Genomic DNA, 18,664 nt, shown 5'->3' on the forward strand with positions numbered 1-18,664 from the left:
TTACAGAAAGATTATCTGCATTAGCCCTTCAAAACTATTATAACCCACTACTATTATAATCATTTGTAATGTGGAAATGCCAGAGACGGGAGATCCTTTGTGCAGCTTGAAACTGCAGAAATAAAATGGAATTTTTTCTTTTTTTTGTCTTTTAAAAGCGCAGTTTCAGCCCTGCTCCCCGCCACTGGGTTCCTATTAATTTCTGCGGTTTTATAAACAGTGTCCAAGTCTAAAGCAGCCTTCCCGTCACCGCTGATGTGTGAAAGTCTGGCCAGCTCAGCAGGGGCTGAGCAGCTCTGAGAAAGGAGCAGCAAAGCTCCTGAGGCATCAAGCACAGCCCAGCACAGGCTTGCTCCAGAAGGGAAGGAAGGGGGCTGGGAGGGAGGGAGCAGTGGCTGCTTTCCAGCGAGCATGGTAACGCAGGTCACACCACCCGGTACCAGCCACCGCCGGAGGAAGAGGCAGGCCGAGGCTCCCGGGAGAGCAGGCGGGCTGTGGGATGGAGAGAGCCGAAGCTGGCTGCCAGCACAGCTCCTGCAGCCGCTGCTGCTCTGCCGCGGGGGCAGCGGCACGGCTGGAGCCCATGTGCGTATGAAGCTCTCGCAGGTTGAAGCCGGGCCCATCCTTCATCCACGCTGAGTACAAGCTAACCACGGCCCAGCCAAGGGAAAGGGTTCGGGGTAGCAGCTCCACTGGGCTCAGCCCTCATCCCCTGGGGCTGGGGCTCCAGCTCAGGTGAGCCCCACCACGTTCTAAGCATGGATCTGCACCTTGGACATGCTTGGAGAGGTCGAGGCAATGCCTGCTCCTGTTAAACCAGCCCTGTACCTCTAGTTTTCACACAGAAAGTGTATCCCATTCACCCTTCTTTGGCGACCGCACTTTTATAAAGGCTGCCAGTGCTTTCAAATCCCCTCCCGGCTGCCACTTGCTCTGAAGACTTTGATGGGTGCCAGTGGTGACCCATCTTCCTAGGAGAGATCTGCTGACCTGGTTTGCATCATTTTCTCCCGTCACCCGTGTTAGTCATTTCATCAGCAAGCAGGTTGCTCTGCAGCATCTCACCAGGTGCAAGGCCTCTCAATTGTCTGGAAGCCTTGAGTGCATGCTCTGAATGACCTTTTGATTTAAAAGTCTCCTGCCATTTCTGACCAGTAATTTTTTGCTCCTTTTCTTTTTTTTTGTATGCGGTTATTGTCTTTGTCTTCATATCAGTTTCCCCTATCAGGTTGCTTTGCAGACGTTTCTTTCCAGTTCTACTCCATGCTTTTTCTCTAGAACTTCCACTTTAACTTAGGCATCAGTTCTGCTTTTGCTTGCAGGTTATCTCAGCTGAGAAAGTTTCATGGGCTGAGGTAGCTTTCTCAATATATAAATTATTTGTTAAGGAAATTACCATGTTTTCACCCATTCTTTTTAACTCTGGTGTTAAAATTTCTTTTACTGAAACTAGTAGGAGGATGCAAAACTTCAGCGCGTAGCTAAAATTTTATCATTCTCTTTACCACATCGTGGTCACAATTTAATTCTTTATAACACTATTTTAGTCCTATCAGAGATTGTTTGCTTTCTAGTAAATATTTTGAGCTGTATTGTTTTGACAGGTCTGTCCAGATTTTTCCATTTTGACTTTTCAAGTTTTGTTTCTCACATGTGAGATGAGAGTTGTTTTCTCCTGAGAATAATCAAATCTTGTCATACCTCGATGAGACATAGATAGTTTCTCAGCTTTTCAAAGAAGACATAATGCTGAGAACCTTTCACAAGTTTTCTGTCAGTGGCTTTATGAGAAACGTTGATGATGTAGTTTTTAAGTCATCAGACATCCTCTCATTTCACTGGAGAATTTATTGAGGGGAAAAAAAAGCACACAAAAAAATGTCAAGACCCTCTCATTGTATCTAAAAGGGGGGGGGGGGGGGGGGAAGATAAGAAGAGGGGACTATGAACCTTACGACACAGATGACGCTATCACTAGAAAGAACAATACCAATGAACTCTTCTAGCAGTGATCCTCCAGGGAACAGCAGCCACACTGTCTCTAAAGAAAAGTCCAGAGAGGCTCAAAGGTTCTTGCAGTATTTGTTGTGGGATTACCTATTTAAATTCTTTGCAACAAAACTAGAAGCCAAAGTCAAGCTTAACAGATCATAAAAATATCTTTGTGGTATCATTATTTCAAGGTTTTGACTCGTATTTTTGCACCATGTTGCCGTAAGCACGGTGCAAGAAACTAAAAAAAAACCGAGGGGCAATACTGCACTTTGTAACCTGTCTTGTCCCCAAAGCAGATCTTGCTTTGCTATGGAAATGTTATTTCCTCCTGCTTTCTCTACAGCTCTGTTGTTTTACAGTCTTTTCGACCGCACCTCAGCTCCAAGCCCAGCTGATCCTCCCCCACCCCGCTCCCGCTGTCCAGCCCCCCCTCTCTCCATTTTCTGCCTCTCCCCGCCCCACGGCGGCTCCGGGGGCAGCTGATCCTCCCCCCTCCCGGGCCGCAGGCAGCAGCTGCCGTGCCTCTGTGGCTCTCCCGGCAGCCGCAGCCAGGCCAAGCCCGGCTCCCCCCCCGCCCTCCTCCTGGCTGCTTTGGAGACAGCCGGCACGTAGCTGCAAGACCGGGAAAGCGACCGAGAAACGCTCGGCCGGCCTAAGTACTTGCAGATGTGCAGCAGCATCGAGCTGGAAGTCACAGCCGCGATCAAAGCTCTCGTTTGTGGGGTTGTTGGTTGGTTTTTATTTTCGCTCAGCAGAGCGTTGAAGCTTTTAGGGCTGCGGCTTCCTGAGGGGTGCGAAGCTTCGCCCTCTCCCCTCGCCCCGAGGAAGCGGCTTCCCCGTCCTGTGACTCGGAGCCCCGGGGCTGGGAGGCCAGGCCCGAACAGGAAATGCCACAAGCCTGGCTAATGGAGTCATGAGGCCTGGCACCCCCCGCGGGGAGAGCACCGGGGGCAGGGGGGGAAGCGGCGGCGAGGGCGGGCCGGCAGCGGTTGGCGCCGGTGACTCCCCAGCCCTGAGGGAAGCGGCGCCCGACGGCAGCGAGCGGCCGGGCCCAGCGGGGGTGGCGGTTGTTGCCCCCCCGCCACTCGCGGCTCCCCGTGCCCCCGCGGGCTTGCAGCGGGGCCAGGTCTGAACCTGTTCCCGCCGGAGCCCGTGGCCCGGAGCCCAGCCGCGCCGCGGGCCCTTGGCTGCCGTTTGAAATCGGGGCTCCGCCTCGCCCCCCCGCCTCCGCCCCCCGCCAGCCTCTCAGGGCCGAGGGGAAGGGCTCGGGCGCCATGGCAACCGCGCGGCCTCCCGTGGGCGGCGCCCGGGGGCGGGAGCGGCCGGGCGCCACGGCAACGGCGCCGCCAATCGCAGTGGCGAGCGGCGCCTGCGCGGTTCGGCGACAGCCAATAGCAGCCGCCGTTCCCGTGTAGGCGTGGCTGTCGGGAAGGGCCCGCCCCCAGCGGGAAGACGAGGGCGGGGGGAGGCCGCGAGTTCCTTTGTGGGCTTTGACAATAAGATGGCGGGCGGGGGGAGGCGGGGCCGCCCGCTACGGTTGGCCCCGCCCCGTCCCCCAAGCGCGGAGCGGTCGGTGAGGCGGGAGCGGGGGCTCCGACGCTGGCAGGCGGTGGCGACAGCAGCCGCGGAGAGGTGGTGAGTATGGTAGGCTGGGCTGGGCTGGGCCGGGCGCGGCGCGGGGCCTCGGGCCCGCCCGCCTCCCCCGGGGCTCCCGCGTGGGGACGGCGCGGGCGGGGAGCCGGTGCCGGTGGGGCCCGCGGAGGAGGGAGCAGATTCAAAATGGCGGCGGGCCGTTTGCTGGGAGCGCGGGACGATGCGTGACCGCCGCCCGGCGCCGTTCGCGGCCGCGCGCGCGCCCCTGGAGTGGTGGAGGGCCGGGGTGCGAGCGAGCCCGTTTACCCGTCGGCGCCGGCCGCTCCTCTCCTCCGCTCGGCGCCTTGCCCAGCCGCGCAGCCCCATCGCCCGCCCCGCCACCCCCGGGCACCCATCTGGCGCCGTCGCACGCCGTGGGGCCGCTGCCCGCCGCCGTGCCGTGCCGTGCCGTGCCGTGCCGTGCCGTGCCGTGCCGTGCCGTGCCGTGCGACCTCCCCCGGCTACCCCAGCGCACGCATCGCGGCTCAACCCCGCCTCGGCCCCCGCCGCGCTCCCTCCCCAGCCTGCGTACGCCGGGGCCCCCTCCCCGCCCCGGCCGCGCCCGCCGGTCACGCCTCTCTCCCCCTCCGGCTCTGGCGGGCCGCCCCCCTGCCCGGCTCAGCCCCCCCTCCGCCCCCAGTCTCCGTCGTCTGCGTTTCCACGAGATTCCTGCTCCTCGGACCGGCTGCCCTGGGCGTGCGGCTGCCCCAGCTTCCCAGCCTGCCCCTCCTCGGAGCTAGAGCGCCTTCCCGAAGCCCTCGTGTCCTGGAGAGGTGCCTGCCAGCCCTCGACGCCCGGGGGGTGGACCAAACCCCAGTGCCTTTGTCCCGGTCCGAATAGGGATGTTTCTGGCCCTACCAGCCCTTTGCTGTGTCTGCAACCCACCTTAGAACTCAGCACCACCGTACGCACACATGGATGCCTAAAGAGCAGTACCTGCCTTTCCATCTTCTTTTCACATCACACATAGCTTAGATTTCTTCCCACAGCTGTTATAAAGGACAATTTTGGAGTGGGGGGATTAGAGTGGTAGAGGGGAGATATAGTATCATCTTACCTTCCCTAACTATCATCACTATACTTCCCTCTGTACAAAAAGAAAAGCACCCTGCTTATGTGAACCTGGGTAGTTCTTGTCTGCTTTTTCGTAAAGATGAACAGTGCTAAAATTTCCCATCTTGTTACCCAGACTCTTTGGAAGTGACTTTTTCCTTTAAGTACTTAAATCTTTGGGAGCATATTACTACATGAATCTGAACTGAGCATGAATCTGGAATGTTTTGAGTTGATGCTCTAGTAAGAATTAGATCAAATATCAAGCGCCTTATTTATAAAGCAGACTGGGAATTCGTCAATCCCAAAAGCAAAACTTTTAATGAATTATATGCTGTGCTCCCTCTGCTACTATTAAAAAAAGAAAAAAACGCCAAAACCCACAAAACCTCTTTTTTTTTTTTTTTCTACTATTTATGCTGCAGATAGCTGATGTCTCCTTGACAGCTTTTTTTTTTTTTATACAGCTATTTCCAACGGTGGTTAAGTTTAACACACTAAATCTGGGCTCTTGACACTTGGAGAGTAGTGGAAGAGAGATCTAGATATTGGCTAGTCTAGATATTGGCTCTTGGACAGAGACAGATGCTGCTTGAAATTATCACAGAATTTTGAACACCTTGACTAAAGCAGCAGCAGTCTTACTGTCATGTACCAAGAGGTTTTACGCAATAGCTAATACCTTTCTGAGTATGTTAATATGCAAATCAATAGAGAAACATACTTACATTTTAATTAGTTAGGTTTTGAATTTAGTATTCTCTTGAGATGAGTGCTTGTTGGAGATAGTGCAGGGAAGTCCAGGGAAGGTTGTTTATTTGCAAGGTTTTAAATACATCTGATAATGGCTATGAAGTTAATTTATTTGTATATTTTTTTTCCTGAGAACTTAGGTTTTGAGGCACTCTTGTATGCCAGTTAATGGAATCTGAATAAATAATTGCTCTGATTGGTATATTCTTTTACATTTATGGTAACAGAGGTCCACATGGTTTGTTTATTGTTCTAGGGAATAACCTGGAATCACATGCAGCAGGTCGTATGCATTTTATATTGCATCAGAAAACAGTTTCCTTCTTTAGTATGCTAATAGATTATAGACTGGAATAGTCTGCCGAGGTCCCCTATGTCTTTTCATTTGTGGAGGTGATAACGGCTCTTTTACCAAAAACTCCTGCCTTCCCATCAACAGTCCCCTCTTGTCTGCTATTTTGGGAGGCAAACGGCCAAAGCCTTTTTCTCTAAAATTGTCAGATATCCAAAATAACAACACCAGACAATATTTTCATTTTGTTCTTTTCGTGACTGCATCATCTTTATCTGTAGTTGTGGGGGGTTTTGTGCATTTTTGTTTGGTTTGTGTTCTTTTTAAAGTTTATGCCCTTGTCACCTACCCTAAACTAGAAGCATATCTAGTAGGAATTTGGGGATTCAAATAGTTACCATATACAGGCTCTCAAAGAGATTGCCCTTCATTTATAGAGTGTTTTGGAAGTATACCTGGGAGCAAGAACTTCTGAACTTTTATAGGATCATAAGGTGTTTGACAGAAATAAGAAAAACTTTATTGACTTGATGTTACGGTGTTTCACTGGAGCTGTAGTTGCCTCATGACCCTGTATTGAATGTTTCTGTGAGCTCAGTCTGTAAAAGAGAGTGAGACTATGAGTTGGTTGGAATACAGTTTCCATGACATAACAGTATTTTAGTCTGAATATTTTGGGATCAAGTTAAAAGATTTTGGCGTGAGAGTGTTTTAGGTGGGTTTCTTTGTTGTATTTTAACAAGTATGCAGCCTCTCGAGACAAACATTTTCTGTCTCCCACTCCCCAAGTCGTTTGTCAACCCTCTGCTACCCCCCTCAATTTTGAGAGCAAGCACTCTTCAAAAAATTTTTATTGCCAGTCACAATAGAAAACAAAAATAGATCTCCATACACATCCTCTTTGCTTGTTTCTTTTTTTAGGTATGTACTTCAGTTGCAGACACCGAACTGTCTTGCATTGTACAGACATGTCTAGAAAAGTATCTGAATTGTTTTCATATTTTATCGTAAAAGTTTTTGTAGCTTGTTGAAATGGAGCATTCTTTTAGGTTTCAGTAACTAAAGGCATTGTTGCATGTGTCTGGTAGTTGTATTTGGTATATCAAACCTTGTTTTGCCTTAAATGTGTTTTAAAAACTCAGCCTTTATAGTTAAAACAATTTAATTACTGTCATTAATTTCATTATTGTCATCTTGCAAAGTAAATCTTAGTCATAAACTTTCTGTGCTGGTAAAGGAAAATTCTTCCCGGTTTTGCTGTGTTTCAGTTTTGTATTTGTGTGTGCCTGCTCTCTTCCTCTAGCTGCTACAAAGATACATTTTTTTGTACAACAAAGGTGAAAACTGTATAGTTTTGTGATAAAAGTAATGAAGACATGCTTTCAGCATGCTTTTGTGCGCATTTAAATTTTACAGATGATCACTGAAGATTTTGTTTGCTCTTTAAATGGCAAAGGTGTAGGGAGGGATAAGGGAGAGGCTAGTCCAAAGGTCAGGGCAATAGCCTGAGACTTGGACTTCAATTGGCAGTTTCCTTCTGCTGCAGATTTTGGGTGTATTGTTGGGCAAATCACCTTTGTGCTCTAGCTGTAAATTGGGTTTAACAGTACTATTCAAGTTTGTAGGAGTGTTGCAAGGATAGAGATACTGAAGCAATTGACAGAATATAGAGGTGTGTGTCTGAAATGGGAAACTGTTTTGTTCTGCATCTTCTGTACTTGGCTGACATCTTGCTTCCCCCTACTTGGTAGGTGGTGCTCTAACTTTTACTGTATGGACTCTTGCTCAGTAGCATGGGAGAAGAGGAAGGACTACACCAAACACAATTACTGGTATGCAATTTTTTGCTTCTTAAATGAAACCGTACTTTAGTATTTTGTGCACTTTCAGGAACTGGGTGACAAAGAACTATTCTTAGATGTAAGCTACTAATTTTAAGTAAATTATAGAAAAAAAAAAAATCCAATGAATGCTGTGAAAGGTTTACCTTTAAAACTCTATGAGAAATGTTTTTTCCTCTGCTTCTACACACCTAAGTGTGTGCAATATATTGTGCTTTTCAAGTTTTCTGCTGCATTCTGTTCTGTTAGTGTGTCTTAGAATAGTAGATGTATGAAAACCAGGTTAACATTCAATTGAAGTTTTAATTATTCCTCACAAGAACATAAGTTGAAATAAAAGAAGTTACAAACTTTGCACAAAGGGTTTAATGTTTGATGACATAATCATACACAGTTGATCAGTAGTCCCAAAAGATGTCTCTAAAGGTCAAGTTGCATGTGGGATATGTGTGTTTAGAAATAGTACATAGAACTTTGTAGGAAAAATTAAATGGGATGTCCTCCAACAGGAAGTTTCAGGAATATCTAAAAAATCTGGGAAAGGCACTATCAAGCAAAAGCTTGGGTTGTATTTAATGAGAGTAATGCAAATATGTTAGGTTACAGGAGAAAATTTTAAAACTTCTAAAGCATTTAATATATTGGTAATCCATGGATAGCTTTTAAGAAGTCTATGAAAAATGACCATAAGACCACGTTCATATATTCTACATTGTAGTCTCTGTATATTATGATTTCTAAAGTGTTTTGTACTTTCAATGGAAAGAAATCTTGTAAGAGTTGGCAAATTCAAAAAAAAGGTTAATTTATTGATATGTACAGCAATGTAAGAAATGTTGTACGGAGTCAGACCAAATGTTTATCTAGCTGTTGTGCTATCCCCAGGTTTTCAGAGTAGATAACAATGTAATGTATTTTGAAAGGAGCAACGTTGTTGCACTTTAGTGGATTTTTAGTGACTCTGAAAAAGCTGAGAGAGAGCTCTCTGAAAATACATGGAACATACCATAGCAACCGGAAAAGCAAAGCAGAGGTTAGGGCTTACCAAGAGAAATGGAAAATGATATAGAAAGACACTGCAATAGTTTTTTGGTTTTATCAACTTCTAGTTGAAAAACCGTTTTGTCTGGGTCACTGCGTTAAAAAAATACCCAAATATTGGGCAAACAGGAATTCTAAGGACGGAAGACTTGGAAGGGACATAACAAATGTGCATAAATGTGTAAGTCAGGTACTAGCTTTCATTTGCAGCCTAATTTTTGTAAGACTAAAAGAAGTGACATCTACTACATTTAGAAAAGTTACTTTGTATTTCAAGATATCAGCTGCAATTTTTGCATGGGGCACTGTTGTCAAAATTAGTGCAGTTCAGAAGATCTTGGAGGCTAGTGGTTGAAAGTCAAACCTTGGAAAATTCAGCAAGTGATTTTTATATGTAAAATAATGAGAAGCCTGGATCCACCTCATTTATTTTTAGCTGGTGAACCTAAACTAGGAATTTGGGAATTTTGCTTTTTTAAAAGTCATCTGGGAAAGAAGTACAGAAGCCCATGCAGACGATGACTCTGCCTATCTTTATTAGAATTGCACAATTCACGTCGGAATTACACAATTCATTTAGTCACATGAGTAAGGGAACAGGATATGAACCTCAGATGAATGTCTCAAGTTATGTGGAACAAATCTAGATCGTACTCTCCCCATAGCCAACATAAGCTAACCTTTTCAAGTATGCTGCCCGTGGTGATTTTTCATGTTACTCTGTTAGCCATGTTGATGTTCTGGAGGGGTCAAACCTTTTAAAGATGGTGTGCCAGGTTGTATTTTTATTTCCAAAATTAGAGGTTAAGCATGCCAGTAGAAACTCGGGAGGAGCGAGGAGAAACTGCCTCTCCAATAGGTGAAATACAGCCGTTGAGATGTTTGCTTCTGTGCGAAGCAGCGGCTCCTGACTTCCATCAAGTGTGGAGCTTAATGGGAGCCAGGAGCTGGGAGTCCCTGCCTCTCTTCGATGCCATGACTTGTGGACCTGCTCACCCCTGGTTCCCGAGTGCCGTCTTTGGGACCCAGTCCATATGTTCCTGACCCCTGTTGTACCACAATGGCCATTCTATAACCTGGTATGACAATTCTGATGTTTCTATCTTAAAAGAATTTGCTACTTAAGATTAAAGTTTTCTGTTTTGTTTTATAATCTTTTTTTTTTTTTTACCTCCCTCTTGAGCTGTTTACATTGTACAAGAATTTTTTTTTTTTTTTTAAACAGGACACAATGTTTGTGCGAGGATTAAAGAGAAAATGTTTTGATGGTGAAGAAGATATTGAAGGAACTCTGGCTGGTATTAAGGCTATTCCTTCATACAATATTCAGCGGCAATCACTTTTAGATATGTCCTTGGTTAAACTTCAGCTGTGTCACATGCTGGTTGAACCTAACCTTTGTCGTTCAGTACTTATAGCCAACACGGTACGGCAGATCCAAGAGGAAATGACTCAAGATGGGACTTGGCAGATGATAAATACACAGAGTACAGGGCAGGCATCCCTGGATCGTCTCGTTTCAACAGATATCCTCTGTCGCAGTTCATCTAGGGAACAAGCTGAGGGAAAGCATGTTCCAGGCTATAGTACTTTCAATAAAGACTTTGAGGGTGACCAGGCACAAGATAGTTCAGAAACTATGTCAACAGCCTCTTCAGTGCAAGCTCCGAGAAACCTGCAGAGCAATGTGTGGGAAATGGAGAATCCACAAGAAAATAAAGGAAACTTTCAAAAATCATTAGATCAAATATTTGAGACACTGGAGAATAAAAGTCCTAATTCTGTTGAAGATCTCTTTTCAGAAGTTGACAATTCTTACTATGATCTTGATACTATGTTAACAGGCATGATGAGCAACACAAAAATGGGACACTGTGATGGCCTTGAAACGTTTTCTTCTCCAACAGCTACAGCTTCTAATTCTAATTGTAAATCTGATCTTAATGAGCTTGATCATATTGTGGAAATCCTTGTTGAATCCTGAAACTCCTTGTGTAGGAGATAAAGATCTGTTAATGGGAAGAAAAGACTCTAGAAGGCTATTTCCACAGTTTGTTCTATCAAATCTGCACGTGTATTTTACAAATATCTATATATTATATAGATATATATTAAAAAGCACTTCATATTGCAAAATAGCGTTAACTCTTAAAGTTAACCTGCAACTTGTAGTGTAATAATCTGATTGTCCATTGAACTGTAAGTACATACGGTAATTCTTTTTAAGTTTGGGGTCCAAGGCTCTTGAAATTGGGTTCCTTTTACTAATTCGGTTTAGCCTTTGATGGAGGATATGCTCAGTGAGAGGGAATCTCTCATCTTTTTATTATACTTCTCCCAGTAAAAATGGTAATAAACGTAGAGAGAAGTTGGATAACTGGTTTCCTATTTTCCTCCGGTTTCCACTTTGTTACACCACAAAACTCATATCTGCTGCTTCTATTCTAAGTCGCTACATGGCTCTTAAAGAGCAGTATGCAATAGTTCCTGTTATCCTAGCTAGCTTGTTCTTTTTTTTTTTTTCCTACAATTTTTACTTCAAAAATAGTTTTAAAGTGTTTATTGGTGTTTAGATTTTTCCAGGTATTTTCCTAAAATATATTTTTACTACAGATGTTATGTCAGCTGCTAACTTAGTAACTTTTGATCATATCTGCAGTTGATGTATTTTTTGAAAGATTTTTCAAAAAGGGATGTTTTTTTTACCGTGAGCTACCCAATGTAGTTCAGTAAAGTGTATGTAAATGTAAATATACGATTTTATACTTTACATTAAAATGTAAGAGCTGTTTTCATGATTCTGTTTTATAGAGTAGTACTTTACTAAATTGAGAATTGTACAATTATGCTTTTCATACCCCATATACTTGAGTATCATTAGAGGAAGAGCTTTGATCCAGCTAGATACAATTACATTTAATTCATTTCAGACCATACTTTTTGTTAACTACAAACCTAAATTACGTAGGTTTTTATTTATGTGTATTTATATGTAAATGTCATCAAGTGAATTGTTTATCACTGAAGTCTACCATCAAATATTTGTTTATATGGGTTAACTATCTTGCACTAATTACTACAAAAAGTGTTATTAGCGGCCTTTAAATATCAACTGGTATGTCATGATGTCTTGTCATAATTAATATGCTCCACTCTTACCAAGGGTTTCCTCTTGGCTTTTTTTAATAACAAAAGACAATACAACATGGGATGGTGTTCTTTTCTTCAAGTACTCACATTCATTTTAGAGTGTATATAATTAAGCTTATTCCTATGAGACTTTCAGGGGAAAGGGGTAGATCAAGTACAGTGTAGGATTTTGTTATTAAAATGACAAATGTTTACCTTCACAAGCTGGTACTGGCAAAGAGCGCTGAACTAGCAGGGAGGTAGAGAAGAGGGAAAAGATTGATTGGTTTCTGGAATGCCTTAGGATGAGTTGTGCTAGGGGAAGACATCCACCAGTAACTCAGTTGTTTTCTGTAGACCTGAACCAAGCAAGTTACTAAACACGAAGAGAGGACATGTCTGTGTCTGACAGACTCTGCCTTCCCACAAGTAACCTTGCCTATTGCACACCATCTTTTGCAGATTCTCAAACCCCAAAAATGGGGGGGGGGGGGGGGGGGGGGGGGGGGGAGGTGTTACAGACGTTTCAGTGTCACCTCCACAAAAGGAGACCACAGAGCTTCTGAATTCAGGTGCTTTAGAAGCATCTGGTTTGAGGAAAAAGACTCAATTTTTCAAACTCAACAGCTGGATGTATATTAGTGCAGTCACATGAAACCATGCAGTTGGTGTGAGTCTTTAGTGAATTTGAAAATGTTTCTTGTGTTAAACTTTGCATGAGATAATCCATAGTTGCTGTAGTAAACATTGCTTCCTCAATTAAAGCTTGATTAATAACTTCATCTTAAAGTATGAAGCATCATATTGACACTTTCCAGTTCAGTCTGTATGGTATAGCTGGACCAAAGAAACAAGCCAGTACTACATGTCTTAGTGGAGAGATCACTTGTAACTGAAAGGTGTTCAATAGTACATCCCGCTTCAGGAGGATACAAATACTGATGTGAACTGCCATATCTCACAGTGAAATAAGTCTGGTTTATTTGGCAGTGTTTGTTGTAGTATCAAAGATTGCTTCAAAATTTTAAACCCACAGGAAATTTTTCTTCATGCTTTTCTGGGTGAATTGGTCCACTGAATTGCACAGCAGATGCCTTAGGGTAAAGCAGAAAGCCCGAAAGTTTCAAAGCGTTATAAAGGGAATATTAGCATTGAGTTGAATAACTAAGTATCTTCTGTCCCTCTGGGAAAGTTCCCCAAAACTGCTCTGAACTGTGGTTGAAAACCCACAAGTTTGAACAACTGTGGGTGTTCTCCTCTACACCCCCCCCACCCCCCCCACCCCCATTTTCATTAAATGGACAAGTGCACGTTAAGATATTTTAAAAGATGCTCTCCCCCACCTACTTAGGGTGCATCAGTCTCTGTGTTACAGGTAGGAATTAATATAATTTGTTCATAACTCTCAAATTCTATGTCATATGCACGTGTGTGGTAACTGTGTATCTCACTGTTCAAAGCATTAGCTGGGTGAGTTCCTTTTACAGAGGAAGCTATGCCTCCTGAGAGCAATTTGTAGAGACCACTTGGCTTAACCAGAAAGAGATTTGGTAAGTATGCATTTATGTAGTTAAGCATTTAAACAGAAATATATATATCCTGTTCAGATACCCTGTACAGATTTCCCTGTATCAATTTTGTTCGTAAAACATGCCAAATCTGTGCTTTTACATGCCTGATATCTTGGCTTAGGTCTTCAGCAGATACAAGAATTTGTGTTGCTGAAACTTGCACAGTCACTCTACAGAGCTGCTGTGTGTCTGGAACTGGTCTGACTTTGCAAGGACCAGTCAGTGTAAAATCAGCTTGTCTCCCTGCTGCTTTATTGGGGTGTCTCAGTCTACTTCAGCTGCTCTTGCTGCATAGTGTCACTTTTGTTTTTAAAAAAGCACCACTTTATTTTCTAACTCACCTTGTCATTTCTTTGCTACTCCAAAGCATAGTTAAATATGCATCACTTAAAGGTTAATGCAGTTAATGCAGTATATTTCCCCTCTGTGTATTCCTCTTAGTGAGAGACATCAGAAATGTTAGGGTGCTTGTAAAACGGTGAATTTTTAAATTACTTGTGAACTGTTACTACAAATGGCAAAAGATGATACTTGCTGATGGTGATTTGCTTAATTTCTACATATAAATGGAAAATAATTCTGTTAAATTAGGAAAGGCTTCTGTCAGATTCTGCTACCACTGCTAGCAGCCTTTTTTCTTTTATGTATTCCTAGGGAAAAGAGTCCTGAAACTTGCATGGCAGTTGAACTAGGCTGTTGGTCTGAAGGACATAACTCAGCTGTAGGCTTGCACAAGAGAAGTACTTCCAAGCAAATAGCTAACATCAAATCTGCTTCCTTCTCAGGTAACCTTGAATATCTGTCCCCTTCTGCCTCTTTGCCTGTGGTTTTATTTCTCCTCCCTTGCCTGAAAATCCAGAACACATGGAGCTTCTGGAGCTCAGGCATTCAGCAAAGGCAGGAAGTATGAGGATCCAAGTTGCCTTAACAGTGGCTTGTGCGCTTGTCTGCTTATTGTGCACTTGTCTGCTTACTGCTTCCCTGTTTGTTGGGGGTTTTTTAAATCCCCTCTCTCTTATCACAGCTCTGTGAGTTTATCTAGCAAAAGATGTTGCCTGTCTCCATGAATGTAGCTGTATTTGCCTAAAGGACAAATTTGGTAAATGAAGAGGGAATTGTTTTCTTTGGATGAAAAGCACCTCTCCAGACTGCCTCAGAGGCACAGCAGTGAGTGGTTTCAGCCTTGAACAGGTTAGGGATTCACGTGCAAGTTTTCACACTCACCAGGAATAACCTGTTTTCAGAGCTGTCCTTAGACTGTTTTTGAAGTCTCAGGTATGTCTGGACTGCTTTAGCAGGCATTTTAAAAAGCGTTATTGTAAATTGACTGATAGTGTAGTTTTATATTGTAATTACCAGACACATTATGGATGTCCCATGCCTCAGAATATTGATGTGAGTGTATGACTCCTTTGCAATTCTGCAACTTACTCCATATTCCCATATAACTAAACAAACTGTCAAAAGTTAGCATAAAAAAATATCCATTTATTTGCTGACATCTAGGATAAGACAAATAAAAATGCTTTCAAAAGTGGCTTTGTTCAAAGTGAAAGTATGTTTACGTCTCAGGCCTAGGATGGATAGTCCCTCATGTAAAAAAACCATGACTGATCATGACAAATTCTGATTGCTCATCAATTCTTAAATGAGTGTGATTTCACATGCTGACTAATACTAAAAGTACAAAAACACTAAGTTCCAAAGAAAAGAAATATACATCTTAGGAAAATATGTACTTTTGTCAATTTGGCTTGTTCAACTGTAAGCTTTCACAAGGATTGTCTAAGCTCCTTTTGGTGTGTCATGCAAAGTTGACAGTTAAGATATATTTTCCCATTTTATCAAGGGAGTTCCACAAAGGTATGAAATCTTCCTGAATAATTCAAGTTGTTAGGAAAGAGACTTACTTCAGATGTCTGTAGTGACTTTGATATTTTTTTTCCTTAAATTCAGTGAAAAATACTAAAATTTTATTATCTGACATGATTTTCTTAAGTTTGTATGGTAGCTTTTTTAAAAAAAATAATTATTCCTTTGTTTAACCAAGATCCCACCAAAATGAGTGGTTTATGACCTAAAGAATTACTGTGGTAAATGTTGATGCACGACCAACATGTCAACAGGAAAATACAAAGCTAGAGGCAACTTTCCATTGCAGGGAAAACATTCAGTAATTTCAACTGTCATCTTTTTAGGGAAGAATAATTGAAGATACAGGTGATTACATGACTTCTTGCAAAAACAGAATTCTAATGAAATTGTATCCACATGTCCGCTGTATTTGGAAGTCCTCTAGGAGCATGTGGGAAAGTGGCAAGTATGTACTGCAGTACTAAAGTGCTACAACAAAGGAGTAGTATGTTGTATTTTTTATATGCCAGTTACAGACAAGTTTTGAAGATCAAGAAAATGTAATGTAACTTCAACCTCAGGTTGTGCAAGCTTCCAAAACAGGACTTCTAAAGGGAAGAGTGGGTATGCTGCTAAAAAAAAAAAAAGTTTAATACTTGGAGGAGAAAAGCGGTACTTGTAACGCATTCACTCATTCACTTTTCTGTGATTGAGATCATTACTGAGAGAAATGCAGAAATGCAAGATATGGAAAGTACTGGGTGTGGGATTTTTTTTGTCCAGCAATCTGACTGAAGTTTAAGATAAAACTGTTGAATGGTTATTTATTTTAATTGAAGCCCGGTAATGTGGTTTGCTTTTCTGTGTCTCCTTTGTTTGAAAGGTATAGGGAGAAAGAGCTTTTTCTTGGAAATTGTGATCCTTTTGACAAAATAGAATAATAGCTTATTTAGTACTCTGACAAATATTCAATAATGTGGAGGGTTTTGAAGAAAAATACCATCTTGAGTCATAGCTTTTTTTTCTTAACCTTGAGTAAGTATAGGATTAGTTAGTATTTCACAGAGGCTTTGCCACCAAAAAGAGGTGGTAAAACTAACCTGGCTTTAGTGCAGTAGGCGCTACCTTTTCTCACTTCCCTATGGAAGTGTGGCATACATGATTCTTCTGTCATTCGGCTTCAGAGTAGCTAATTAATTTTAACCAATCTGGCAGACCTCACAGTCACTACATTTTTAGATTTTTTTTTTTTTAAGCATGGAGGTGAAAGATCAGAAGAAAACTATGTTCTGTACCGATATCCAGTAATCCAGATAAGGGAGAGACATTTATAAGTTTCCAGGCATGAGACCAGCTTCAATTAGAGCTTGTACCTTAGAGGCAATTAATCACAGGCATAAATCTATAGGAAAGCAGTCTTCATTAGTTCCTGTGTTCCTGGAACTGTGTTTTTGAATAGATGCCTAGTACGAAGGTAAGTAGAAGTAGCAGACCTCCAGTAATCCTTCTGGATGAGTTATATAGAGACCCTGATCGGTTTTGGGGTAGGGGTTTTTTCTGGTTCATGTGAAATTTGCTGCAAAAGCAAAAATGCTGTTTGTGAGAATGGTGTCCTGGCCTGCTGCGGTGAGTATAGTCATACTGAAAGACCATGTTTAAATCATAAAATAATCATGTTGTGAAGTCCTCTGTTTGCCTCGAGGTTAGTTTGAGGCAAAATAGGAGAACATTAAAGACTCTTAGAACGTGACCTCATTTGAGAAAGTGAGGAGGGCCTTTTAAAGAAAGTTTCTGTCAAGAAAGGCCTTGTATGTGAGATCAGACCTCTGAATTCTTAAGCCTGTGGGAGAAGCGTGGCTCCTTTAGCTTAAGCCATGAGTTCCACAGGACATAAACATCACTAAGCTGAACTAGGTTCCAGTTCTCTTACATGAATCCCACTGTTGACACAAGCGAAAAAGCGACAAAAACCTTTGGAAATAATCAGTGTATTTTGTGTCATTTCTATTAACTTCTCCAAACATTAGGCTATAACTCCAAAGTTCTGATGTGTGTATTTAAACAACTACATGTTAATTTTTTTTTTTCTGTAGATCCTGTCAGAGCATGTATGCAACAGAACTGACCTTTCTAGAAACGCCTGCTGTAGAAGGCACGCGCGCCCCTTTCTGTTAAACAAAACAAAAACTGGTTACAAAACAGCTGACCACATTAGGTTATTAATAACTTAAGAAAGCGTGGGGAAAGCAGGACAACCAGTGTTGGTGTCTTTCTGAGTGGTCTGCTGAACGGGAGGAGAATGGCAGGGTGGCTCAGGAATTGCATTAACTTGCTGTAGCTGTAGAGAGGAATGAATCGTTCACTGTACCAGTGCTACAGGATTGCCCGGAGAATGTGTCGTTTTGACCAGCGGGGGTCAAGTCTAGAAAGCCTAATTTTTGCTCGTTACTAAAACACTTCGGTGATGGTGCTGGTTAAATTGCCCCTTTATATGTTGCCTTAGACATAATAATTTCAGATCTGTTCCTTCTACACCAGCTACTTTTGTACGGCTATCCTCTGTCTATTCCTTGGAGATAATCCCTGGCATATGGCAGGGGTCGGTCCTGGTGCGATCTCAGCGTTGTCCCTGGTTGACTTGAGTGGACAGAAGAATCCTGAACATTTTAAGTTACTCTTCCACTAAAACCACAGTGCGTGGTGGGAAGGGAAGGAGTACAGGGGGGATATTTGTTCCACTCCTCCTCCTTAGCGCTGCCATCGGTCCCCTGCTTATACTCGGTGCAGCAGATGGACCGTGGGGGTCAGGGTGTCACCCCTCAGCCATTCGGGGCGGCATCTTCCTCTCCGACGCAGCCCCGGCAGCGTGTCAAAAAGGATTCATTAATGCTTCTCGCAGCAGCACTCGCTCCCCTTCTGTGCTCCCGACCCCCGGCAGTGAGGTCAGAGCACAGCTGTGGCCCAGAAACCGGTGGTGGAGGCTCGCTGCGGGAGAAAGGCGGCCTGGGGAGCCGGTCCCCTCGCCTCCAGCCATGGACCCTGCGGGGTCAGCTACGGCTCGCTGCGCCTCTCTGCCCTCCAGCCCTTACCTCAGGGCACCGGCCCTTCGCAGATGCCCACTGGGAGACACAAGGGTTAAAATCCGTTGGACCCGAGGGGCTTCAGAAAAACATCAGTTTTCTGCAGCTGAATAATCACAAAAAGCAACTGATCTTTCATCAACGTTGTAGCTTATCCCCACCGGACCACTGCAAGTGTTTCTGTAGTATTTATTAGACCAACATATAATCCGTGTGTGAATTCGGTCTGTGCTCACATTTGGCGCAGGGAAGAACCTGCCTGTACAAACGTACTTGATTTTTATTTGCATTTACAGTGCTACGGATTAATATAAACCCATCTCTGAGGGAGCCGAGCAGCTTTTTAGGGATTCATCGGGTAACCCACGGCGGGCAGGGCCTGACAAAGGCTCAAAATCAATCTTTACAAATACTTGGATGTCA

General features: G+C 43.6%; 1 protein-coding gene across 1 annotated transcript; it reads left to right on the top strand.

Annotated features, from left to right (window-relative positions):
* The first annotated feature begins 3,509 nt into the window (after window positions 1–3,509).
* CDCA4 (cell division cycle associated 4) lies at window positions 3,510–11,402 on the top strand. Its single transcript, XM_074909336.1, is given in 5 exon segments — window positions 3,510–3,630; window positions 7,477–7,557; window positions 9,409–9,568; window positions 9,571–9,686; window positions 9,833–11,402. Coding segments are annotated over 4 exon segments (1,074 nt in total). The 5' UTR covers window positions 3,510–3,630; window positions 7,477–7,518; the 3' UTR covers window positions 10,592–11,402.
* The last annotated feature ends 7,262 nt before the right edge of the window (window positions 11,403–18,664 follow it).

Source organism: Athene noctua, chromosome 6 (assembly GCF_965140245.1).
Source record: "Athene noctua chromosome 6, bAthNoc1.hap1.1, whole genome shotgun sequence".
NCBI lineage: Eukaryota > Metazoa > Chordata > Aves > Strigiformes > Strigidae > Athene > Athene noctua.